The sequence below is a fragment of the Hipposideros armiger genome, unplaced genomic scaffold (assembly GCF_001890085.2).
Source record: "Hipposideros armiger isolate ML-2016 unplaced genomic scaffold, ASM189008v1 scaffold_40, whole genome shotgun sequence".
Taxonomy (NCBI): Eukaryota; Metazoa; Chordata; class Mammalia; order Chiroptera; family Hipposideridae; genus Hipposideros; species Hipposideros armiger.
The window spans coordinates 682,617-709,212 of NW_017731390.1; the positions used below are offsets into that span (position 1 = coordinate 682,617).

A 26,596-nucleotide genomic window follows, 5' to 3' on the forward strand; every position below is an offset into this window, starting at 1 on the left:
CTACACCCACAATCTTGTCAAACTACACAAAGCAGTGTGCTTAGGAGGTGGCTGACTGTTAGGCTTCCCCATGTCCTCTTAATCCTCACAAATCATCTCTGATAAATTCAAAGGTAACTTATTTGCTGCATCTCCAGGATCAACTAGGTAAGCCAGGAGTGCCCAGATGACCTTGGGTTAGTCATTTAACCCACTTACTCAGTTTTTCTACTTCTAAACTGGTGGTCATATTTGACAATTATAAATCACAAAGAATTACTATGATATATGCAGCTGGAAATAATACTTTTATACAGTCAACAAAGCTGTCTATAGATAGAAACTTGCGGCCTAATTTGCCAAATGTGAGCAAAGGGAAGAAAATCACCTGCTTAACTACCAGTCTTTTAAAGAATCGCTGTTATACGTACTACACACCCCATACAAAGAAATACACTTGTAATCTGACAAGACCAGGTTAAAAGAAATCTTGATACAGGATTTAAAACAATGACCAAAAACTAGTTAAAAGTTCTTGAATGCTCTTCTACATCATTATATCACAGGGAGAGGATGATAGTGTTTGGCAGAAGGGTATTTTGAATTTTCTACTACTAGAGATATCTCTCAGGGATGTAAAAATATATTCTAGTTCGCTGTACATCTTTGCTATTAAAAAGCAAAATTCAAATTTATTCATAATCACCCCAGATTGAAGCACCATTATTTAAAACATTTAAACTGTGGAAATTCTATAAAAATTAGTCTTAAACAGAACAATCAGAGCAACTGTACACTGACACCTTTAGAAACAGTGCACCTCTTATATTTAAAACAAGGGACTAATTCAGAGTCAACAGCTTTATTAGAAAAAGATTAATACTAAAACTTTTCAATGACAGAGACAATCAAATTTGTAACAGAAAGTCAGAGATACTTTATTTTCACTTCTAAATCCAAAGGCTAGGTATAGCAGAGTTGTAAAAATGGAATCCCACTTAGTCTGATTCACACAAATACTAACGTTTAATCCGTTTTCAAAGTCCAAGAATGAAAACTTGCAATTAAACACTGAGCAAGCCACATGTTTAAGTAATATTTCTTAAAAAGTCTTAAAGAAAAAAAATATGATACAAGACCTAAGTTTTCAGTGGCATACATATGCTATTAACACGTTCTGAAATCTGGTAGGTCACATCAGTCCTGAATTAATTTTTAATAATAATAATAAAAAAAAAGCTAACTGAGCTTTATACTTTTTCTATGCCACTATAGTTTTCTTTCACCTCATTTTAATGTCGGTCTTCACTTTATGCCGTTTTCAGTTTTCTTCCAAAAATCTTCGAACAGTAGTCCTATAATGCAAAATTTGGGGAAAAATGATAATCAGACAACATGTAAAAGGCAAACTTTTATGACTAAGTGTTGGCCCAGTCACTAACTGCTAATTAATATATGTATATGGAATGTTTGTATTCTTTTTCATTATCCAGGCATCAGTGTGGGCTTGCCTATGTGGGAATGGCTCACACAGACATAATACTATATTGCTGTCCTAGAAAAGGAATGCCATCGACAAATAACTAATTGGTACTTCCTTTCATTAGGAATCTTCTATCCCACGCCACTAGCCCAAAGAATGAACAGTTTATAGGTTTTAAGAACTCTTACAAAACCTGACTTTTAATAGTTCTTTAAAAACCCAAATTCATTCTATGTAGTTCATCAGTACTTTGTATTTCAAATTGAAGGTGTCTATCCTCACTATTCACTGCTGCTTTAAATGTATCAGCCAGTGAGTGACTATTCCTATATTCCTATGGCTGACTGCAAATTCTCCTACACGGTAGGAAATATTAAACACATACCTCTTAAAGACTTGAGAATTGCACTGAATGTAACAAGGCGAATAATATGAAGTGTTTATTGTATTTAAAATTCTTTAAAGATATCTAATTCTGGGCACCACTGCATCCCTACATACAGTTGAAAAAAAATTCCATTCTGTTAACATTTGATTTATAAGTTTCCACGCAATACACAAAAAACCCCTCTGTGCTTCTTGTAAAGAACAAAAAAGATACACAACAGTTAAGCGTAAAGATCACAGGCAATAGCATTCAAACATGGATGTGGGTAGAGAAAGGAGTACCTGGCATGAGTACCTGCTTAGTTTGACTGAATCCTTGATTTTTAATTTGGCTTTTCATGGGCCGCTCACAACACCAACGCTGTGTGAGGTATGGTAGTCAGCTGCAATAATTCATAAACCCTACACTTCCATCAATCCAATGCTACTGGCTCTCGAGTTACAGAACAAACTGCATTAGAATGCAAGGCAATAAAGCAAAAAACTAGAAACATCCTTGACAAAGAAATTAACTAGCAGTTTAATTAAAACAAAGTAGTCCAACATGTGCCTCAGAAATAGTTAAGTTTTTAAAGCATATGTCTCTGCCAATGTACCAACACAAGATGGACTTAATAGCAAAAAGAAAAAAAAACAGTTCAACCTTTTTATTTTAAAAAAAGAAATGACAGCAAAATCCCTAAAAAAAGGATAATTAACTTTTCAATGGCGACTATATTACAAATGTGGGCAATAATTTCCAAAGAGGCACACTAATGGGGGCACGAGTCTGCTACAAAATAGCTGAGACAAAACAATGTACCTCAAAATGTTTTGCAGGACTACACTGTCTTTTCCTTCAGAAGATGTATGTCTTCTTACTCGGCTTAGTTCCATCTTCATCTGTGCATACTTACGCTGCACTGTCAAACAGTAACAAAAAGCCCTAATCAAAGTGAGAAACAATACACTTACCTCTGTCTGATCTGAGGTCTTATCAGATCAGTTTTAATTGGACTGAGTGTCACCTTCAGATTTAATGTCTTCACTGGTCCCATTGACCTCATTCTTAGTATCACTTTCCTTTGATTCAGTGTTTGTGTCTTCACTCTGTTTTTCTCGACTACTGGACTTCACACTACTTTTTTTATCATCAGATCCCCTCTTTTCTGCCATAAAAGAAGACATTAATCATGGATTTTCAAGTAAATAAAATACATACATGTTACTTTGAAAAGTGAAACAATCAAAAGATGAAAAGACAATTGCTTCCCACAGACTGCAAGTAACACAGTTTGGTAAATTTATCAAAGGGCTAAAACCTGTAATTTATGGAGGAGGGGGGAATCAGAGAAAGCAAAAGGTCGAATAGTGGGCAAATTTTTCTCAAACTAGTGAGAAGCTATTAAGTACAGGCAACTCAAAATCACTGCAGAATTCACAATTTAAGTAAATTTCATTTAGGGTAAAAACTCATCAAAAACAATGGGAAAGATATGAAAGACAGTACACAGAAACTGTGTCCACATGAAGTAAATTTATTACGTTTTAAAGGTAAAAATACCATAGTAACCGCAAAAGGTGAAAAAAGTTCAACAGTTATTAGGCATGTTTCTCCAACTATCTTTAAATGCAAAAAAGATGACTTATATACATATATCTATATATTTGAATGCCCCAAAGGGACAAGCCCAATGAAAGCAAGTAGATCTTAAATCACATTTCAAGTACTGAACTTCTGTGCTTTCCTAAGGAATATATAGGCCATCTCAGAGTTGTTTTTCCAAAAGGAGAAATTAAAGTTCAACTCATCTGCAAATAAAGAATGAAAAAAGTAAATCTCGATGTTTTTCTTCTACTGTTTTCTTTGGAATGGTGAAACATCAGATTAGAAGTGAAAAGTAGGATACAGAAAAAGTATATTCTAGCCTTTTCAGTTCCAAGTATTGCCTAACAAAAGACTTCTACAGAAAATGTTAAAGCAAACTACAAACTTTCTAGAAAAATTATTTTTCCCCTTATCACTAAGAATAGCTGGTCTAGCAGAGCAGTTCATAAGACAGACGTTTTAAGAGAAGCAGAACCCTCTACAGATTCTGGACAAAGTTGTTAAGACACAACATTAATAACCAGAAGAGGAATGGTAATGAAAACAAAATATGGTATGGGGGGGCACTCATTCAAAGAATGTAAGAATTGAAGATCTTGTGTGAAGGAGCATATTCAGTTCATTACACCTGCAAAATGCACAAAGCAATGTCCAAGTAGCTGACTGCAGGACTTGCTTCCCGTCTGTCTGTCCACCTATGAAAACTGTGCCAGTGCAGTGTGCTCTAACTGACCTTGTGGGAAAGTCCTCCCTTTGTGCCTTATGGGCTTCTCCGGTGCACAGGTAGCTTCACTGTGGAAGAGTCGTCTTGTTGCCCCGTAGAGGACTAGTAGTCAGTCCAATAATCTTATCTTCTGCCCTATGTAAATATGGTAGATCTTAATAGTCCTAAGGACATCCACAAACTGTGGTGGATTTTAGGGCTATGGATTAAAGAAGGAAACTCTCTTGACAAAGAGAGCACGCTAAATTGGTTGGTGGTAAGGAAGACAGGTTTGTGTTGAGAAACCACTTTTCATTTGTGGAGTTAAAGTGTTTCCATCACAACACCTGGAGTAGTGAACTCCCTCTTAGTCGGTTTGCCATTATCAAATGCTCACCACTGCTCATATCCAGTCTCAAGGTTCAGGCCTTCAGTCATTTATAAACCTAGGAGTGCCTGAATGGCTACATGGCATTTTCAAAAGCCAATAAATCCTATCACTTCTAAGAGATCCCAAAGTTTAAGGTAAATCTATTAATGGCATATCCAATCTTTCAAGATAGACCTGATGCAGTTTTCTCTGAATCAAGGCCTCTCTCCCTCCATACATATCTCACCAGGAAAAACCCCTATTTGTCCATAATCTAAACTCAGTGCAGCTTATTAAAAGTTTTATTATATTCCACGATGTCATGATTACAATTAGAATTATAGCCAAGCAATTCAAGACATCTTTTACCCAGAAATTATACAAACACGTCTGTTTTCAGTTAGGCCAGTGCCATTTCTTGCTTAACTGTGATCCCAGATAGTTATAAAGGCCAGCTAGCTTTTGTCCTGAGAACCAATCCAACTATTTTAAGTGACATGGATGATAGAAATTTAGTTCTCAAAGATGAGTAATTTGATCTCTGACATCAATATCTGGCTCTTGAGAATTGACCCCTCACCCCAAAAATACATTATAAAGAAAGTCTTGCAAGTGTTAGGTGAAACTTTCTTAAAACTAATGTAAAATCAGTTAACCCTTTGTGGCAACTGCCTTTTGAATCACAGAATTTCTAAACTTAAATGGCAAATACAAAAGCTCATGAGACTAAGTTTTTTAAATTACCCTTGTTTCCTACTTTTTAACATTTGCTCCATGTTGTAAAAAGGCCAGTGTATGTAAAATATTTTTCAAAAAGAAGCTGCACTTATTTAAGAAAAAAATAAAAGAAAGCAAAAAAAAAAAAATCTGTTGTTTGTGCTGCTAGTTCTCTAGCTCAATCTAGCAAAAACCTGAGTCTGGCCCAAAAAAAAAAAAAAAAAAAATCATAGGTTCCATAAAAGAAAATAATGAGTATCACATAAAAGTCCAATATAATAAACTCAAACAGCAGCACACATATGATCAAACATGGACACAGATAGGCAGAAAAGGACAGAACAAGCAGAGCCAAGAAAATTAGGCCCTTTCATTCCCAAAATCCATGCAAGCAGATCAGCCCAGTCAATACAAAATGAAAGATGCTCAAGGAATCTGAAGAAAATGCAGTAAGATCTTGATGATTAAAAATTATCTTTCAATAAAGACTAAGTTAAAAGATGAGAATATCGTTGTGAAAACATGCCAAAGACAAAATGAGAAAGTCCATTCATAATGCACAGTAAACCAGCTACTAGAATGCCACAGAAAACCAAAGAAAAAAGTAGAGGGGAAACAGCACGTTTCAATAGAACACATGGTTAAGACATATAAGGAGTTCAACTTCTGCGAACTTAGAAGTTCATTACTGAGTTAAATGAAGCTGTACACATGAGGACCAATGAAACAATGTACATTTACTCTGCAAGACAAATCATGGAACACTACAGCAGATAAAAAAAAATACTGCCAATAACCAAGTTAATATATTCTACAGCCTAAAAACCCTGAAAGGTAATACAATACTTGGAAGAATGTAGATGATAAACCTCCAGGTTATCAATTGAAGGATGTGGTTTTAACGTGTTCTAAGAAAATACCATGTCAACTGTCATTCTCACAAATCAAATGCAGGAGAGGGGAAAATAATGCCCATCTCCCATTAAATTTTAAGTGAAAAGGAGTATAGCTTGAAATGGAACTCTGCCTGCATCCGAAGAAAAGTGAGGGAGACAAGAGTGTGAAAAGAGTCTCTTATTGAATTAAATTGTCACATAAACTAACCTTTCTCCTTAGATTTTCTATCTTGTTCTCTGTCCCGACTTTTGCTCCTGTGCTTGTATGACTTTCGATCCCGGCTTTTTGATCTTCTTCGATCCCGACTACGAGATCTATGCTTTCTTTCTGATCTATCATGGCTTCTGCTTCTTCGTCGATCTCTACTTCTTAATAATTTAAAACAAATGGAAAGCAACTTTAGCTGATATCACGAGAAAAAACCCTGAAGAATTATAGACCACTGAATAAATATCAAGATTAAGCAAAACTTACCCTTAAGAGGCAAATGAATGTTAATCTACTACTAAGACATATTTACATTAGAAAATTACTGAAAATCTTTCTAACTTGTAACCTCACCCAAAATAACTTATAATTTAAATATTTTCTTAGGATCAATGAGAAGAGAAGCACTTAAGAGACCATATAATACACTAACTTACTAATAAGATTGCACCAAGCCTCCTTAGACTGGGAGGAAATAGCAAAGAAGTTGCCTTGAAGATGCACGAGCTCACTGATGCAACTCTTATAATCCATCTTAGTGCTCAGCGAAACTTAAGAGCTTCTTAAGTACCAAGGAATAACACCAGTAATTACTACTGTTCGCTGCACACTCACTCACTGCATTCCAGGCCCTGTTTCAGGTGTTCCACATACCTGCTTCTCCTTCTCTCTCTACTTCGTGATCTTTTGTGGTCCCGAGACCTGCTGCATCTTCGGTCAGAAGTTCGGCTGGAGTGCCGACTCCGTGAACGACTTCTCTTTCTTCTCTCCCTGTCGCGAGCCCTTTCTTTTTCTCTTTCTTCCTCTTCTCGTCGTCTTTTCCTTTCTCGTTCTTCCCTTTCTCTCTCCCGTTCTTTTTCTCTTTCTTCTCGTTCTTGCTTCTCCTTTTTTAAGCGTTCATCACGATCAGGTTCTTCAGTTCTTTTTCTTAACTTTTCCTAAGGAAATCAAGTTCAATATTTATAGAACAATAACCTTTAAAAACACTTTCAAACAATGGTCACCTAATGTGAAGCATTTGTAGACCAACTTAGGAAATTTGATGCCTTAAAAGGGAAATTTCCATATCATATATGTAACATAAGATGTCATTACTTAACTAAATCCTCAGGAATAGTCTTTCTCCAAATTCCTACCACTAAACAGTGAAGAAAATAGAGTACTCTGCTAATCTAATGACTAACAAAATTTTATAGGGGTTATCACTGCTTCAAATAACACCACTGTCAACAAGAGGTTTATATCTATGTAATCAATTTTTAGCCATACTAAAATATAGTACTAGCTATAGCTAAAATGCATGTTTAGAAAAAACTTACTTTTAATTCTTCTACAGTAGCTTTAATTTTGGCATAGCCCATGTGCTGTTTTCCCATCAAATGATCATCTACCCGGGACTGGGCATCTCCTACTATCAAAAAAGCTCCACACACTTCACAAACTTCCATTTGTTTTTCTTGGGCAGCAAAACTTTCAATTGTCTAAAATGATAAATCAGTTATTATTAGGATATTTTAGGAAGAGAGAAACAAATCCCAAAAAAGTACTTATCATTTAGAATAGAGTTCTAATTTTGGGAGTTGCTACATTCCATTCTGTCCTCCCACCCCCACCCCAGTCATTAATACCAAGCAGCAATTGGTCAACTTTTAGAAAGGGAGAGCATGGCAACAGCAACCAGCTTTCCATATCATCCAGGAAGTGTGACTCCCATCACTCAACTGGAACCATCGATTACCCCACCACCTTGGAAAAGTTAAACTACCTTTCAGAAAGTTACCTACGTATTTCAGTCTGAATTCATTTCTTGCTTAGGTTCAACAGGCTAAAGGTGTCACCTCCATATTAAAAATGTTTTTCAAAATCATTAAGGAATTGAACTCCCTGAGCATAATCTGAACATCTTATTCAATATTTGGGAACCAATGACCAATTATATTCTACCATCGATATCCAAAACATATTTTCTAATTAAAAGTTTTAAAAAGGCGACAATATTTTAAGAGTATACCAATTTTGAACTAAGGTAAACATGTACTAACAAAAGAAAATAAAGCCCAAGCCCAAATGAATACTTATGATCTAAGGCACCAGTTGGCAAGTCAGCAGTTAGAAGCCTGTAAGTTTTATTGGCTATATAGCCACACCCATTTGTTTATGTATCGTCTAAGGCAGTTTTCATAAGATAAAGACAGAGCTTAGTAGCTGCAACAGTGTAGCCTACAAATGTAACATATTTACTACGTTGCCCTTTATGATAAAGTTTGATGGCTCTTAATTCAGGACATTAGAAAATTGCTTACAAAGGTTCTCAAATAGGGATAGGTCCTAGTAATTCATAACGAACAGCCTGAGTGAATCAAAATGAGGTTGCTACTCACCGACGTTGTGGACCTAAGCAATTCTCTCTCTTCTTTTAACTGTTCAACTAATTTCATCATTCCCTGGGCTTCTTCGACTTTTCCTTCAGATCCTAATTCTTCAATCTAAGGGAGATAAAAAACAAACAAAACATTGAAGACTCCTTTCTAACCAAACTATCCAAATATTTTTCTTTTCTTCCCCAAGCTTCATTCACATTTAGTGGTTATTTTGGATCTTTCTACTTGGTTGTTTACTGAAGCCTCTTCAGGTTTAATTTACCCTTTTGATTTTTTACACATTAATGAAGTGTACTTGACATGCAATAAGCTGCATAACTTAGTAAGTTTTGACACCAATGAAATCAATACCATCATCTAAATAATGAAAACATTCATCACCCCAAAGTTCCCTTGTGCTTCTACAGTACCTCCTCCCCAAGCAACCACTGGTCTTTCTTTCACTATAGATTTCTGGCATTTTCTAGATATTTATGTAAATGGACTCATGCACTTTTCGGGGGGCAGGGAGGTTGGCTTCTCTCACGCCGCCTAAGCATCTTAAGATTCATCCATACTGTAACATGTACTTAATTCCTCTTTATTACTGAGTAGTTATTGTGCGAATGCATCATAATTTTTTATCCATTCACTTGCTGATAAGACATGAGTTGTTTCTCTTGTTTTTAGGGTTTTTGCCTCTTATGAATAAGGCTGCTATATACAGCAGTGTACAACTCTGTGTAAACATGTTTTTATTCCTCTTGGGTAAATATCTAGGAGTAGAATGGCTCGTGGTGTATCTTTTAACTTTTTAAGAAACTCATCAACTCTTGTCCAAAGTTGTTGCACCATTTTACATCCCATGAGCAGTGTATGACAGTTTTAGTTTGCCCACATCTTCATTAACATTTGGTATGGTCAGTCTTTTTTAATTTTAGCCATTCTGATAGGTGTACAATAAAAATCCCACTGTGGTTTTAATTTGTGTTTCCCTAATGACTAATAACACTGAGCACCTTTACATATATTTATTTGCCACCTTTATATCTTCTTTGGTTAAGTGTTTATTCCAAGTATTTTCTGACATTAATTCACACAGTTTTACCTGTTGCAGGAGTACATCAATTTTATCTGTTAGAACCTGAATTTTTTCTTCATTTTTCCCTGTTGGGCCAGCTGCCTATTGAAGACAATAAAATGTATTATCAAAAAGTAAAAAACAAAGATAAATATTCAAACCCTCACATACCACACATATTTGTGTTTAATAATAAAAATATTGAGTCACGGGCCGGCTGAGTGGCTCAGTTGGTTAAGAGCTCGCTCAAGGGTTTGATCTCTGAGCAACAGTGGCTCGATTCCTGGCCCGAGCTGAGCAGCCGCTGAGCTGCCAACAGGTGACACGATGGCTCAGCTTAAAAAAAAAAAAAAAAAAATTGAGTCACAAGGATAGTAACTTAATTATCTTCAATTTCTGTTAGCCAATTACATATTGTCAGTTACTGATATTCAAGAGAAAAATCATATGATAGTAAAATCAGTAGTACATTTACTACTAAAGATTGAAAAAATAAATGCCTTCTAAGTTTCATGTCATTCTAAAAGAACACAAAGAAATGAAAGAACTTGAACACAAGTTTCAATACCAGGGAGGTCTCTGGGTCACCAGAGAACAAGGACAGTTTACAAAGGCTGCAAATGAATTTCACACTCACCCCAGAGGACTGCTGGTTTTGAGATAATGCCAAACGAGCATGGCCTCGCCTAATTCTACGTTCTACTTCTGCAAGTAAGCTCTGCAGATATCGCAAAAAATCTCTCTCATAGCCAACTTTCATAAAACGAGAACTTTTCTCATACCTGATAAAAATGAAAACAAACAAGCATTACATTGTTTTCTAAGTTTTATCCATTACAACTCACATATTCTCTTATCTAGTCTCATGGACTGTTAAGATTCACATATTCTGTTTTCCCCCCACATATTTTACCTTAACTAGTCTCGTGGACTATTGCATTTAGGCTGAAGAGTAAACCAGGTGTTTAAGAAGTGAATTTCTGGCTTTCCCTCATCCTGGTAAAGGGAAGGCAGTATTTAGCTGCCATTATGCTTGGTAAGAGCATGGATTTTACAATCAGGCAAATCTAGGTGCTTCAATACCAACGACACAACTACACTGGATTTGTGACCCTGGACAAGTCTCATTTATAAAACCAAGCCTATTAAAAAGCAACTGTGGTGTTTAAAAAAAAGCTTAGGCTTTATGCTTGGCATTTAGTTATGTACTCATGTGGTGGCTAATAATATAGTATCATTATTGAAGCTACATGACTTTCTACTCTCCCCCCTCCCCCTGCCAGCTAATGAATAGGACCTCAATCAGACATTCACTTTACACTAATTCCAATTATTTCTTTGATCTTTGTCCCCCTAAAACTAAATGATAGGGATGGGGGAAAATGACCCCCAAAAAAGGGTAACTTACTGTTTTCGTAGATTTTCATCATGAATTTTTTCACATGGACCTGAAGAAAAAAAATATGAATGCATGAAGTATTGGTGACGTTAACAACTTTTCTCTAGTGAAAACAAAAGGAAGTTTTCTTTAAAAAAAATAAAAATGGGGAGGGGAAGATCCACTTTATCATTCAGTCTGTAGATGCCTAAATTGAGCCTACTGAATCATGAAGCAACATGCCCAAGTGAGCACAAAAACTGTTCTTAGTCTTCAGGATCAGTTTAATGGGGAGCAACTATAAGGTAAGAGAAGAGGGAACAGGATGAGAGAGAAAACTGTTCCTTACTGCCACCCAAGAAAAACAGTGAGGAGGGCAGACCATGGGTCTGAATCACGACTGACATCTCACTAATTTTGACTATCTGCACATCAAGTCAAATAGTACAAGACTAGCACCCTAGTCCCACCCTTTCCCACCACCATAGGCAACCAATTTTAACCCTTTTAGCTATTTCTTCTGGGATTTACCTCTGTATTCTATGCTTATTTTACTTTCTTTTGGTTTACCTTAGACATCAAAATTTTAGGTTAGGTAAACATTCAGTGTTTATATTTTGACTATGCAAGTACTATTAACTACTGAGCCAAACAAAAGGCGCATTATGATGACACTTCTAATACACTCTATACTTAGTTAGAATTTTGTCAGAATTGTTTCATTTTAGTTTTCTATTTCCAAATTCTTCTGAAACACTTTTAACTCAGCTACAGAAACTATCTCAATACTAATTTCCCTCAAGATTCAAAAGGTATCAGAGAATCAGCTTCATTTTCTTCCGTGGCATTCCTGACCTGCTTCAATCTGGACTGCTTATTTTCTAAGCTCACTAACAAGAGTTGTCATCCTGAAAAATTCCTTTTCTGGTCTGTAGTGGATGCAGTTGACTGGATCTCTTGTTTTCCTCCTTCTTGGTTTATGCCCACGTTTGTAGTTTCCAGAGAAAAGGTTCATGGGAGATAATTTGAGAACTTGCATATCTGAAAAAAAACCTCTTTTCACCCTTTCATTTTGGCTATAGAGCTAACCTGGATAAAAATATTTTTCATTCAGAATCCTCAGGGAGTTTCTCCAATGTCTTCAAGCTTCCAGTTTGTTACTGACAAACCTGAGGCCATTCTGATTCACAATCCTGTGTGCCCCAACCCCACCCCCACTCCTGGTGTTCTGAAATTTCACAACCCTGTGTGTTGGTAGGATCTTTTCTCACTCACTGCTGAACACTCAAATACATTCAATCTAGAGACTAACTGTCCTTCATTCAATACTGCAAATTTTTAAATTTCCTCCCTTCTGTTTTCTCTATCTAGACTTATTCAGCTATTAGAATGCTAGGCTGATATTTTAATCTTTTCCATCCTATTACCCAACATTCTCAAACCTTTCCACTGATTTTCTTTCAGATTTCTCCAGTTCTAATTTCCAAGGGCACTTTTGGTTTTTCAAAAGTTCCCTTTTATATAGCATCCTATTCTTCCTAATATCTTCTTGTATTTCTCTGAGGATACTAAATTTAGTTAAGACTTTTCATTTTTTTCTCTTGCTTTCCCCATTATCTCTAACTCCACTAAATTCTTTTTTCCTGTTGGCTTTGGTTAATCTTTCGTGTTGAAGGTTTTCTTCAAATGTCTGACTGGTGTTCCTTGACTGGCAAAACACTTCCAAAATCTGACTGTAAGTTGGTATGCACAGGCAGGTTTTGTCAACTAATATGGGCTTTACCATTGGAAAATCAGGCAGCAAAGGCTTTCTTTTAGGAGACTCCCCAAAGGTCAGTACCTGTAGATCACTTCTCTGGAACTGTTCACTTTCTCTAAAGAATCCTCTTCTCTTCTGCCTGGGGAAAAACATCTGGCTGTATCCTTCTAGGAACAGGGCAGAGGAGGGAATGGGAAAACCCCACTATTAAGAATATAGACTTGTTTAATCTCTTACAATCTTTTACTCTCTACTGCCCTGTGCTGTGTCTGGAATCCCAATATCTAGACTCATCCTAATGTGTTCTTAATGCTCTAGGACAAGCATTGTGCTTAACTTCTCTTATAATAGTCTCTCAATTATATATTTGTTTACATTTTATAGTTCAGTTGAACTAGAGTCTCTTTAGTCCAATTTCTCCAGAAAATAACCCCATTGTCTCTTGGGGTATAGGGATGGGAGAGGCAGAATCACCAGATGCATAGGTTTTAAGAGTCTGACACCTAGACTAGTGTTTCTCAACATGTGGCAATTACGCCCCCCAGGGACATTTGGCAATGCCTGGAGACATTTTTATTGTCATAATGGGGGGGGGGGTGCTGACATCTAGTGGGTAGAGGGCAGGGATGCTACTAAACATCCTACAACGCACAGGACAGCCCCCATAAAATAACAGACTCTACCAGTTCAAAATGTGAAATGTCAAGGTTGAGAAACCCTAAACTAGACGAACAAGTCAATTTCGGCCCCTTAACTCAACTCTACCTTCTATGGTACCCGGGTGCCTCCAAATCCTGAGCCTGCCCGGGGTTCTGCTGATCAAACACTTGCTTCTGTTCAATATCCCCTTTTGCAGGCTTTCAGGGTACAGGTTTCTCTACTCTGTTGAGTTCGCTGCTACTCTTCCATCCACTTCTTATCTTCCAAAATTTTGTTGACATTTCTAATGTTATCTCTTCTTCCGTTTACACTTTCGTTTTAAAATTTTCATTTTAGTGGAGGGGTTTTGGGAAGGCGTGGAAATATACATGTATTATTTAACTAGACTGACACTTATTAATACATTAAAAAAAATCTAAGCCAGGAAAGAAATTATCTTATCAACAAACTTTTAGGAGAAAACGTTTCAGAATTATAAAGTACCAGTTTGTTTGATTTTTGCCACAAATTTGATAAGTTACACAGAAAATTCACTTACCAAGATCAGAACGAGTGTTGGTGAACAATTCCGCAGGACAAAAACCACAGAGGTAATATTTACAAACCTATTGAATAAAAACAAAGGTACTTAATTTTTTTAAATTGTCAGTTTTTTGGAAAAGGGTGCCAAATAACGATTTTCTCACTTCTTGATCTCCATCTTTCAACCAAGTAAGTTTAACAATTTCATTTGTTATACCATTTTAGTTAGATAGTGACTTCCAGACTCCTGGATTTCAGTAAAGGATGTACAAGACTGACAAGAAGTTACCAGTTTTTAAAATCACTGCCTACCCCATCAATCGCAATAACAAATTTGGGAAGATGTCCAGAAAAAAAGGAATATTTATTTTTTTTTATAAACAAAAACAAAAACAAGAAAATAGGTTCTTGCCATCTGTGGCAGCAAGGATGGACCTGGAGGGTATTGTGCTGAGTGGAGTATGTCAGACAAAGAAAGACAGATGCAATGCTTATATGTGGAATTTAAAGAACAAAATGAACAAACAAAACAGAAACAAACTCATAGGTACACAGAACATTTTGATGGTTGCCAGATGGGATGGGAGGGATGAAAAAGGGGAAGGGATGAAGAAATATAAATTGGTTGTTACACAGTAGTCAAGGGGATGTACGGTATAGCATAAGGAATAGTCAATAATGTTGTTAATAACTATGAATGGAGTCACTTGGGTACTGGATTTATTTGGGTGATAGATTAAGGTTAGTTGGGAGGCAGAGTGACCAAGATGAAGGGGTTAAGAAGCACAAATTGGCAGTTTCAAAATAGTCATGGGGATGTAAAGCAAAGCATAGGGAATATAGTCAGTAATATGGTAGTGACTACATACAGTGCCAGGTGGGTACTACACTAGTCAGGGAGATTACTTCTTAAATTATATGAATATCTAACCACTATGCTGTACACCTGAAATTAATATAAAATATTGAATGTCAACTGTAATTGAAAAATTAAAAAAAGGGGGGGGGAAGGGTGAAGTGGAATAAGTTCAAATTTCCGGGTATAAAACAAGTCACGGGGATGTAACGTACAGCACAGGGAATATACTCAATAATATTGTGATGTTGTGTCAGGCAGTTGCTGGACTTATGGTGATCACTTCTTTAGGTATATAAATGTTGAATAACTATGGTGTACACCTGAAACTAAAATAATATTGTATGTTAGCTACGTTTTAATAAAAATCTTTAAAAAAACACACATAAAAACCAGAAACAAAACAAACAAAAACAACCTACACTGTTCCTATCATTCTAACATTGTTAAAGACCAGAACCAATTTACAGATTAGGATTTAAAAACTACTAAATTACATGGGCCGGCCGAGTGGCGCGATGGTTAAGAAATGGCTTGGGACGCCAGAGGGCCCCGGTTCGGATCCCACATATGAGGGCCACTGACACTGCCCTCCACAGCAAAGATGCTGAACAACAGCTCAACCTGGAGCTGGGCTGCCATGAGTCGCCAGCGACGGCGTAGGCTGCAGCCCCTGCTGCAGTGGGTTGCCAGGGGCTACTGTGTGTAGCCAGCAGCCAGCGTGAGTGGCCAGCAGCCGCAGTGAACGACCGTCCAGAAGCCGGCGACTGATCTGCCTTGCCCAGGAAGAGCACAATGATGGTGCCAACTTGGGCCAGTGAAGCAACGTCCTCCACAACTAGACTGAAGAACAAAACGACAGCAACTTGTCTGTTCCCATCCCAATTCCCCAATAAAAATCTTAAAAAAAAAAAAGTGATCTGTTACACTCTACACCCACTTTAAGTATATCACAATAAAATACCAATTCCAATACTCAGTTTTAAAAAATATTTAAGAATCTTTTATTTGGGGTAGAGAAGACAGACTATGCTACTTATCTTTCAGACTATTAACCCTGTTTCCAAGGGCCCAAAAATTATTTAACTAATTTCCTACAACTGTAATAGTTACATGTAATAGTTTAGAAATAGTTATCACCAGCATTCGTAGTTATTTATAGCTACAAATCGTATGGTTATATAGTAATTTGAAAGCTAAATTTAATGCTCAAGCTCTCATAGGTATGAAACTTTACTGATACTGTGCATTTTACTTTGATGTATAAATTTATTTTAATTTCTACTTCCTATGTTTATAGAAGTATATTCTAGCATTTCAGAGCAGATTCTATCTAAAAATTAACTTTTACTTTTTTCAACAGGACTTCTATTGTCATCATACATAACTAATAAATGTAAGACTACTTGGTTCCTTATGTTTAAACAGGGCCAATCTCTATGATCCTCAAAAAGGCTCATCGTTAAAACAAAAGGAATAGATATCTCTATGGTCGTCCCTCCTGATTCTAAAATACAAACAAATACAAACTTCAAGTATTTCTAGGAAGGCATCATGTAATTTTTTTTGGTAATGAAAAACCAATATAGCTAGAATTAATTGAATCTAATTTTTAATAATTTATCACCGAAATCAAACCGAATTTGGGCTTTATCATATATTGTGTGACTTAACTTTTCTGTAAAACTGATTACTACTAGCTCCAAGGTTTGTCATAAAATGTCTAATAAATGTTATTTTTTAAAAACTAAAATACCTGTTTTTTCTGAGCTATTTTTTTATTCTGAAACCTAAGCCTTATTTATATGAATAAGGCTTTCTAAAAAATAGATTCTAAGTGGTCAAAACGCCAAGTCTAAATGTACTAAGTTCATTTTTTCAATAAAATATATGAGCACTTGAATCTAATAAGTACTCCATGGGATTTTAATTTAAAATGTTTAATTTTAAAATAGCATTTAAGTTTTAAAAAGTGGAAAATGGCACTTCAACAATCATTTAACATTATGTGCTACAACTGATGCTGGAAATACAAGAACAAGACCCACTCCTCAAGCTCACCCACCGCCTTGTAGGAGACAGACATGAAAACAAACAAAAAAAAACAGTATACTAGAATGTACACGCAATACTAGAAACAGACAAGGGAATTAATTTAGTCAGGAATATCAGGTCATTACAGGTGGTGAAGCTTGACTGGTTCTTAAGTTCAGAAGAAGAAAGGTTGCAAGACATGCTAGGTATACGGAAACAAGAGAAAGAAAGACAGCATAATATAGGCAAGTGTAAACAGGTACTCTTGGACAGGTAACATAAACGTAATACAAAATTTGACTCTTGGTCACCACTTACCCACTATGGAACTACAGACTATAATTTTTGCCTTGGTTTCCTCATTTTAAAAAAGGAGACAACAAATATTCACAGAGGTATTTTGAGATTTAAACTATGTTTATTAAATTGGAAGAAACAGGCAAATTAGTCAGATTTTTAAACTACCCACTACTTTAAAAAAACCTTTTTAGGCACTATGTAGACTTGTCTGTGGGCTAACCAGGTACCACCTATAATTTAGTCCAATCACCCCATTTGAGACAAGAAAACAGACCAACCACGTGACCTGTCCTGAAGGAATCTAGCTACTTCAGAATCTATTGGGTTGTCGGAAAAGTCATGACGTATTTTTTGGTTTTTCTTGCAAAAATGCATTATGACTTTTCCAACAGCCCAAAAAAAATTAGAACCCATTTTCTTAATCCAGTTCTGTGTGCTATTTCCACTTTTCAGCTCTCCTTACCTCTCTCTACCACAATGCAATGGTACATCAAAATACTTGTTACTCTATCCAATAAACTACCTATTTAGACTGCTTCTTGTAACCCTCCCCAGGGATTGGCAGTGTTTAACACTTACATCTTTTATTCAGCGAGTCTTTAATAAATGTCCATCATGGATCTAACAATCTGATAACCAAAGGTAGAAGGAGGGGGGAGCAGAATTCTCATAACTAATTATGATTTATCCTCTTGATAAATTTACTTTAGTAAATTCACTACCAGTTAAGAAAATGCAGAAATACAAATATCTTGGAAATTACTTAGAAAATTCTAATTGCAGGGCCGGCCGAGTGGCGCATTGGTTAAGAGCTGGCTTGGGACACCAGCTCTGAGCAGCAGGGTCCCAGTTCGGATCCCACATGAGGGCCAGTGACACTGCCTTCTACAGCTAAGATAGTGAACAACAGCTCGACCTGGAGCTGGGCTGCCGTGAGTCGCCGGCGACAGCGTAGGCTGCAGTGGGCTGCCATAAGCTACCGTGTGTGAGCTGCCAAGAGCCACTGTGAGCAACCGTCCAGAGGCCGGCGACTGATCTGCCTCATCCGGGAAAAGCGCAATGATGGTGTCAACTTGGGCCAGTGAAGCAACGTCCTCCCACAACTAGACTGAAGAACAAAAGGACAGCAACTTGTCTGCTCCCCTTCCCCGATTCTGAGAGCACTGTTCCCCTCTCCCAATTCCCCAATAAAATCTTTAAAAAAAAGAAAAAGAAAAAGAAAATTCTAACTGCAAATTTCATTCATATTAAACAAAGCCAAACAGGGAAAATAACATTCCAAACAATACTAGAGGGTGGTGGGACAACTTGGCAGCATCCATCAAAATGTAAAATGTGCATTTAACTTTGTCATCATCTTTCTAAGAGCCTATCCTACAAGTGACTCAGCTGTATGTATTAGAATGTTCACTGCAGCTGGGTTGGTAATGGCAAAAGAACTGGACATACTATACATATCCACCAGGAAACAAATAGTTAAATTCAGGTAGATTTATATGTACCAACCAAGAGATTCCACAGTATAAATTGAAATTTTTAAGTATTTCTATATTAATAATATATGACAATTTCACTTATAGGTATATATGTGTATGTGTCTGTAAATTATTAGAAAAGATTTGGAAACATACATACTAATCTTTAACTTCCTCCAGGGATTTAGAGATGGGGAAGGGAGCCAAGGACTTTTCACTGTTTACTTCTATGTTAAATTTTAATCTTTTATAGCAAGCATGTTTACTTCTGTAAAAAAAATAATTGTAATGGTTCTAAACTCTGAAGGAAAACAAAATGGTAAAATCAATTTCCAATATATTAATGGAATCAATCTTTAATAAGAGAACATTATTTAGGGCCGGCCGAGTGGCTCAGTTGGTTAAGAGCTCACTCAAGAGTTTGAGCTCTGAGTAACAGCGGTTCAAGTCCTGCCCCGAGCTGAGCAGCCTCTGAGCTGCCAACAGGTGGCAGGATGGCTCAGCTTAAAAAAAAAAAAAAAAGAGAGCGAGAGAGAGAACATAATTTAATGTAAAGATGACACACATTTTGGGAGAGGGTTTAAGTATAAAATGCTGGCTAAGATTTACACCTTAACAAAAACAGTCCTATTTTTTTAGCCTTGACTTCTTCAAGGCACTAATCAGTTCTGGTCATCAATTTGGACCATTTCCGATCACAAAAATACCCTAAGAATATCTTACTGATTTGTCTTTATATACTTGAATCCAACAGTAAGCAATATCATTCTGCCTTGAGCTAATCAAATATTTTCAATGCTGCTGCATTATTTTGTTAAACTGCTTTCCCAAAATCAGTTGAATGCCTAGTTGTTTCACACCCCCATGGGCAGGTCAGCTACATATTATTTACAAATAGTAAAGCCTTCAAATCATTGAATCACATATAAATATCTTTACAAACACCTACAAATGTAGGTTCCTAGCTAAAATCTTACGGATGCTGTGAAGAACTTCTTTTGGTATTCTAAGTTACTGTAATAATAACCTTGATAAGCAACTGATGCCAATAGATATCAAGTTCCACTTTATAAACAGTCATAAAGATAACTTATTCAACTTCTATTTCTGATAATGTACTCTTATTTTACACCTTTCACTCTGGAGTCTTTGTCACTTACACCTTTTATTTTAACTGACTACAACAGGCTAGAAGTAAATGTTTCTTTTTAGCTAAGTGGAAGTCACTGGGTTTTTTAAAAGATAAAACCACAAAAGAAAATAATTTATGAATTTGTAACAAAAAAATCAGTCCCTGATAACATAGTTTCATGTTTCAGCTATATCATGATCACACTTTCTCTACTGTCATTCATTTTCATAACTTTTACTACATATACCTTTGCAGTCGTGGGTCACTGTTTTTATTGACTACACAAACTTTTGGTAAAAATGTAATCAATTTTCCACAGCAGCCAGATAGTAAACATCTCTCCTGCTCAGAAGCCCTCAATTGTTTCCCAATGTAATTTAGTCCCAACTTTTAATAAGGCTTAAAAAACCATTCAAACCCATGTTTTTGCCCATCTATCCACATGCCCCTTCTCTCAACAAAAACAAGGGTCCCAGCTATAATACTAATGTACAATTTCTCAGGTCTAGAATTTTCTCCAGCCCCTAGGAACATTTGTTTGCCTTCCCTCCCATTCCCTCAGGCTAATTCCTACTAATCCTTTAGGCCCCAGTATTTAAGGGTCACTTTAAGATGCCTTTCCAGAGTACACCAGTCTGGGTTAGGTGCCCCTCACCTGTGTGCTTTTCTAGACCCTATACCCTTCCCCACTGTGACACTTATCACACTGTATTATAAAAGCGCATTTACTCCTTCATATCTGCCACCAGACTGGTGGTTCTCTCAGGCCAAGTACTGTATCTATACTATACTGTACGATAGCTTAAGTGATACATTTTTGTTGAATAAACGAATTCCCCCAACTTACAAGAAATGATGAGAAAGCTAAACATTTCATAAAATAACGAAGCATTGTACTGTATTACTAATTTAAGCTACTTTTCCCCCTTGTGAAGAAATCAAGTCTAATGATATAGCATGCATGGACAGATGGGGACATGGATGGACATGGACGGATGGACACACGGATTCTCTCTCTCTCTCCGTAAAGCAATAAAATATTAAGGGGTTACCTTAATATTTTCAGTGTGATAATAGTACTGTGGTTTTTTTTAAGTCTTTACACTTTAGAAATATATAATGATGTCTTTATGTTTGAAATGATAGAAATGCTTCAAAATAATGGAAGGGGGAGGAAATAATATTGGCCATGTGTTGACAATTGTAACATCATATTGGGTATGGGTACATGGAGAGTTCATTATACTGTTCACCCTACTTCTTGTTTATGTTTTGGGGAGAAAAAGCAAACAGCAGTTAAATACACATATGACACAGACTACTGGCAATTCAAGAAGCCCAAGACTTGCCAGGTACTACAGATAAAATAAGGCAGGAAATGCCTACATTTCTGACAGAAAGAATATTTCAGTGACTTTGAATTAAAACTATTAAAATACTTAGATGTCAGGCACTATAATTACTAAATTTTCCTTCCAATCTTCCTTCCCAAATTCTGAATCCCATTTTTAGATGTTAAAAAAAAAAGTTCACAAGTAAAAATGTGGACAGAGCCTTAGCTGCTTTTTTCTTTTCTAAATAACTTTCAGTGTCAATGACATTTGCTAACATTCTGAAGATTTTACAAAAGAACATTTAGTTCAATTCCCTTCATAAATCATTAAACCTTCAATGAGTAGAAGGCATACTTGAATTTGATAAATGAAGAAAGAAATCTCATTTTTGATATTATTAGAATCAGAGTTAAGCCAACAGTTACATAACTTCACATTTGGGTTGTTGAGATCTACAATGTAAAAACCTCAATTTAAACTACAAAATTTCTGTTATCTACTCAGATAATTACAAGGCTACTAATGCCTTCTCTGGCAAACACTAAAATCTTCCCATGTAAACACACTAACTGAAAGATGCTCACACTAGTCAGTTAAAATCATATGCTTCTGTCATCACTGTTGTTGGTGAGGATTAATAAAGCAGAACTGCTTAATGCAAAATACTAATAATCTCAAGAAAATGTAAAATATCAACAAACAAGGTAAGAAGGGAAGCCAAGGAATCCTTGGGACAGTATTAAAGCTGATTTGACTTTAGCTCAGATCCAGAGCAATCTGCAAAGAAGTTGGAAATGCCTGTTAAATAATAATCCCAATCCCAGTAAAGCACTTTCCAAGATCCAACTTTGATTGTGGTTATTATACACACATCATTACAAAATAAATGAAAGGTCAATAATTTGCATTACAGATGCATCCTTCACTTAAAAACAAGCTTTCCCAAGTGCTACTCAGTTAAAAACCCAGGACTAGTACAGGTTAGGAAGCAGTAGGACTAGGAAGCAGTAGGATGTATGAGGCCATTTTCTAAAATGCAGATTTCCGGGGCCTTCCCCCAGACCTACAGAATTAGAATCAGGAGCAGGGGTGAGATACATACAGATATCTGCAGTTAAAATCCTACAGGTCAGGGCCGGCTGAGTGGCTCAGTTAGCTAACAGCTTGTCCAAGAGCAACTGAGCAACAGGGTTGCGGGTTCAATTCCAACATGGGCCAGTGATGCTGAGCTGCCAACAGGTGGCAGGATGGCTCAGCTGGTGAGAGCTAGTGCTGCTAACAAGACTGCTGGTTTGAATAGTGGGCTATGCCCACCCACAACTAAAGACTTGAGCTGAGCTGCAGCCCAGGTGGCTCAGGGGATAGAGCGCGTGCTCTTAACAAGGCTGCTGGTTCGACTCCCGCATGGGATGGTGGCTACGCCCACCCCCAACTAACTGAACACAGCACCTTGAGCTGAGGGGCGCAACTGGACTTGGAGCTGAGCTAGCTGTGCCCTCCAACTAAGATTGAAGAACAATGTGGCTGTTCCCCTTCCCCAATTCTCCAACAAAAATTAAAAAAAATAAATAAATCCTACTGGTCAGATACAGATGTTTAGGAACTACTTTTAACACTAAGGTAAAGTTTCCATTTAAATTGTTAAACAAAAGAACTCCACCCAGCAGAAATCGCTTTTCCCATCTAATACAAGTCTTGCAAAAAACATTTTCAGATATAATAGCAATGCAAAAATATTTTGAAATATCAGGTTACAGTGATGGTGAAACCCTTACAGTATATGCAGGGATTGTCCATTATTCCAAGATTTTAACACTAACAGCCAACAGCATGATATGCAAATGGCCCGGAAGTGATGCCAGAAACTTCCCCAGGTTTATTATACCCTACAGTAATTCCGACTTATTTAGAAGAGACCATGTGCTTTGTTCCTGGTTAATGCCAACCTTTCCCCCCACAGACCTGAATCTGAAAAACCAGTAATTGGCTTTTTCCAATTCCAGAATTTAGAATGAAGTGCAATCTGTCAGTGCAATGTTATTAAAGGCATAAAATATTTCGGTGACAAGCACCAAAAGTGAGCAGCACTAAAAAGAAAAGCAGATTTATTACAGCTGAAATGACATAAAACCTAAATTGCTATTCTGAGAGCCTCACTGTTAATGTTATAAACCCATAATACATAATGCAATGTGGCAATAACCACCACCAAGAAAACAAAGTTTCTCCACAACACGTGTTCAAAACCAAGGAAGCACAGACATAGGCTGCTCCAGTTGATGAGCAGGCAATCAAAAGCAATTCTCTCATTCAAAATAGATAAATGTCCTCCTCTCTGCACATCAACTAAATCATGTTTTGTTTTGTTTTTTGGCAAAACTTTAGATGGGAAGATTACTCAGTTAAGTAGTTAAAGAAAAAGTTACTTTATAGTGACAAAGAGATGCCTAGAAAAAAAAAGTATCAAGACAAGCAACGAAGTTACTCGGTCTCCTATTTTGACAAGGGCGGGGATATTAAATAAACAACAAAACAATTTTTAAAAAGTTTCACCTCTCTTTGAGGTCAACTACAAACAAGTGAATCTGACCCCCAGTGAATTCCATGGTTCGACCGTAACACTTCACTTTGAAATCAGGTAGCATCCCAATACTTTAGCCAAACATATTTTAAAGTACTGAAAGGACTCACCTAGCACTAACTTGTTTTCACACACTGCAAAACAGATTCTACACCAAAGCCTATGTTTAAAAAGAATAAGCAACTTTTTTAAAAAAAGCATTATTTAACTATTCCTTCATATTTTGATTAGCAACTGCCTTTAAATTACCACGTTGTTTGGTTATAACCGCAAGTCAAGTAAAATTAAAATTCTACACCTGTTCTTCAGGTAAAACCTAAAATAAACGTATAGTGCATGTTCAAAACACCTGAAATAGATTATGGTATTTTCAGAGAACCAATTGCATAAAATTGTGGGAAATTAATAGGATCACAAAGATTTAGTTTCGCCACTTAACTTGCCAACAGACCTTGGGTGAGCCTCTCAAGTCTCATCTGTGACACTGGGGTTATAATATTTACCCTTACTCACAGAGTTAAGAGGACAAAATGAGTTTTATGTGAAAGAAAAGGCCTTGACAACCATCTGTCTACATGAATAGCTTACTACAACGTACTGCTATCAAACATTATTTGTAAATCATAACGGTAAATCCTACCAAGTTATGACCTCTTTCAAAAACTTATTTCCCTATATAAGCGTCCATTCAGAAATTAAACCACTACTGAAATAATATACTGCCAAGATTTTTACCACTAATCTGGGCCAGAAATTTCGGTCTAAATACGACGCTCAATCCAAATAACGGGAAGAATTTGTCCTTTTCTTTTATTTCATGAGGAGAAAATTCAGGAAACTCTAGATGTAATACTCCTTTCCCGCGTTTCCTTGCCTTATTAAGGTGCTTTTCAATTCTGCCAAGAAGAGCCCTCTTGACTTCCTCGATACTAAAACAACAACAAAAACAAATCACCTCTTATCCCTGGATCCGCGCGGTCTCCTCCCTCCCAGGCCATGCTCTCAGCTCCCTCCCGCCACGGGGTCAGACACACTCGACCCCGGCGTGCCCCTGGCCCCAAATCGCGTCGCGGGCCCGGCGGGCCCAAGTCCGCTCCGCTCCCCTCCCCCACGGCGCCCCGGCACAGGCCCAAAGCCCGCGGGACTTACACTCTCGTGGTCCCACCGCACGTTGCTGCGCTTCTCATCCGGGGCGAGGTTTCGGTCCCGGCCCATTAACTCATCCAACAATTGCGCGGCCGAAATCATGGTGCTTCCCTCGGGCGGCTGCTCCCACCAGCCCTGGCACCGACCGAAGACAACGCCAGCGACACCGTCGCTAACCTCTTCTGCCCGCTCGCAGGCCGAAAAAGCCTCTTCTAAAAAGGAGCCGATAAGACAAAATGGCCGCCGCGCGGGCGCTCTCCCAGCATGCCGTGCGCGCGCGTGCGCCCTTGGGGACACGCCCAGGCCAGGGAGGTGAGGTCGGGCTCGCTTCCGCTGGCCTAGGGGCGGGGCCTGCCGAGGGCGGGCCTGGACTACCCTTTTTGCTTATTCTGCCGGGTAACTCAACCCGCCCGTTTCCACAAGCGCCGGTCTTCCCGAGGTCTTTCAGTGAGCTATAGGAGCATACGTCTTGAAGCTTTGATGCCGCTCCGAAATGGAGAAAACTCCAGTGTATCCCTTTGTCCCCCGCAGCGCACTTGGTGCTATCTTCCAGTGGAGAAAACTGAAGATCAGGACTCATTCCATGTTCGAACTCCGTTTTCCTGGTCACTTGCCTTAGCCGCCTCTTGTACCTGGCTTGGTCCTCCCACCCGGATTCCCCGGATTCACTGGGTGGGAAGTCAAAGCAGAAAGAGAAGGCGGTTTCTATGAGGTCACGCAGAGTATGGATTCAGCCCTGCACCTGATGCTTCCCAGTATGGAATTTTTAAAAAATTACTGATTCATTTATTCAACAAATACCTGAGTACTTACCATGTGCCAGGTAAGCTCTTGAAGCTTGAAGCTAAGCTCTGAACATTTCAGACATAGTCCTTGCTCCCACACACCTTGAGGTTTAGTGAGGGATACAGTCACTAAAGGAATAATACCAAATATGTCAATATAAATTGTGATAAGTACTCTAGTTAAAGGTATGGACGCTAAAGCCAATCTCCTGCGTTGGTAATTCCAGCTAAGCCACTCTGTCTTACTTTCCCCATCTGCAAAATGGGTCTTATGATAATAATAGTCAAATGCACACATTAAGTTATTGTGAATATTAAATGAATTGATGCAATGTAAGGCATGTAGAACAGGCCCAACACATTTTGAGTTCATTTAGTCATCAGCTATTATGATGAGGGGGAAATGCAGGGTTGTGTCAAAGAGTGAGAGGCCTCTCTGTTGGAAATGACTTAAGACCTAAAAGATGGTAAATCTTCAGCCAAGCAAAGAATGCAAGGCCTCATCCCCAGTATGTGAAAATGTGACTGTATTTGGAGATAAGGCCGTTAGGAGGTGATTAAGTTAAAATGAGGCCTTTAGGGTGGGCCCCAAGCCAATCTAACTGGTGTCCTTAGAGGAAATTTGGACACACAGAGACACCAGGGATGAGCAACAGAGTTAAGATCATGTGAGGATGCAGCCAGAAGGTGGCCAAGGAGAGAGGCCTCAGGAGAGACCAAACCTGCTGACACCTTGCTCTTGGACTTTTGATGAACAGAACTATGAGAAAGTTCTTTAGGTCAGATGCCATTTCTTATTCCTCCTTATAGTCCCACATTCTCCCACAGTATATAACATGTTAGGTGGTAGCTACGGTTCACT

The 26,596-nt window shown here is 37.6% G+C and overlaps 1 protein-coding gene across 6 annotated transcripts in view; it reads right to left on the reverse strand.

Moving 5' to 3' along the window:
- Positions 1–825: 825 nt before the first annotated feature.
- The window catches only part of LUC7L3 (LUC7 like 3 pre-mRNA splicing factor), a 28,521-nt gene continuing 2,750 nt past the window's right edge, over positions 826–26,596 (reverse strand). The window contains exons 3-14 of one of the 6 annotated variants that reach the window (XM_019638520.1): positions 24,953–25,617; positions 14,108–14,174; positions 11,181–11,220; positions 10,410–10,554; positions 9,800–9,874; positions 8,713–8,817; positions 7,651–7,812; positions 6,986–7,269; positions 6,332–6,492; positions 2,857–2,997; positions 2,652–2,751; positions 826–1,334 (exon numbers count right to left, since the gene is read on the reverse strand). In XM_019638520.1, coding sequence (XP_019494065.1) covers positions 1,301–1,334; positions 2,652–2,751; positions 2,857–2,997; positions 6,332–6,492; positions 6,986–7,269; positions 7,651–7,812; positions 8,713–8,817; positions 9,800–9,874; positions 10,410–10,554; positions 11,181–11,220; positions 14,108–14,174; positions 24,953–25,051 — 1,413 coding nt within the window. In that variant the 5' untranslated portion in view covers positions 25,052–25,617 and the 3' untranslated portion in view covers positions 826–1,300. Of the gene's footprint in view, positions 2,752–2,803; positions 2,998–4,170; positions 4,297–6,331; positions 6,493–6,985; positions 7,270–7,650; positions 7,813–8,712; positions 8,818–9,799; positions 9,875–10,409; positions 10,555–11,180; positions 11,221–12,990; positions 13,077–14,107; positions 14,175–24,952; positions 25,618–26,596 lie in introns of those variants that run through there. The other 5 variants (XM_019638522.1, XM_019638519.1, XM_019638521.1 and 2 more) reach the window with 5 other exon arrangements.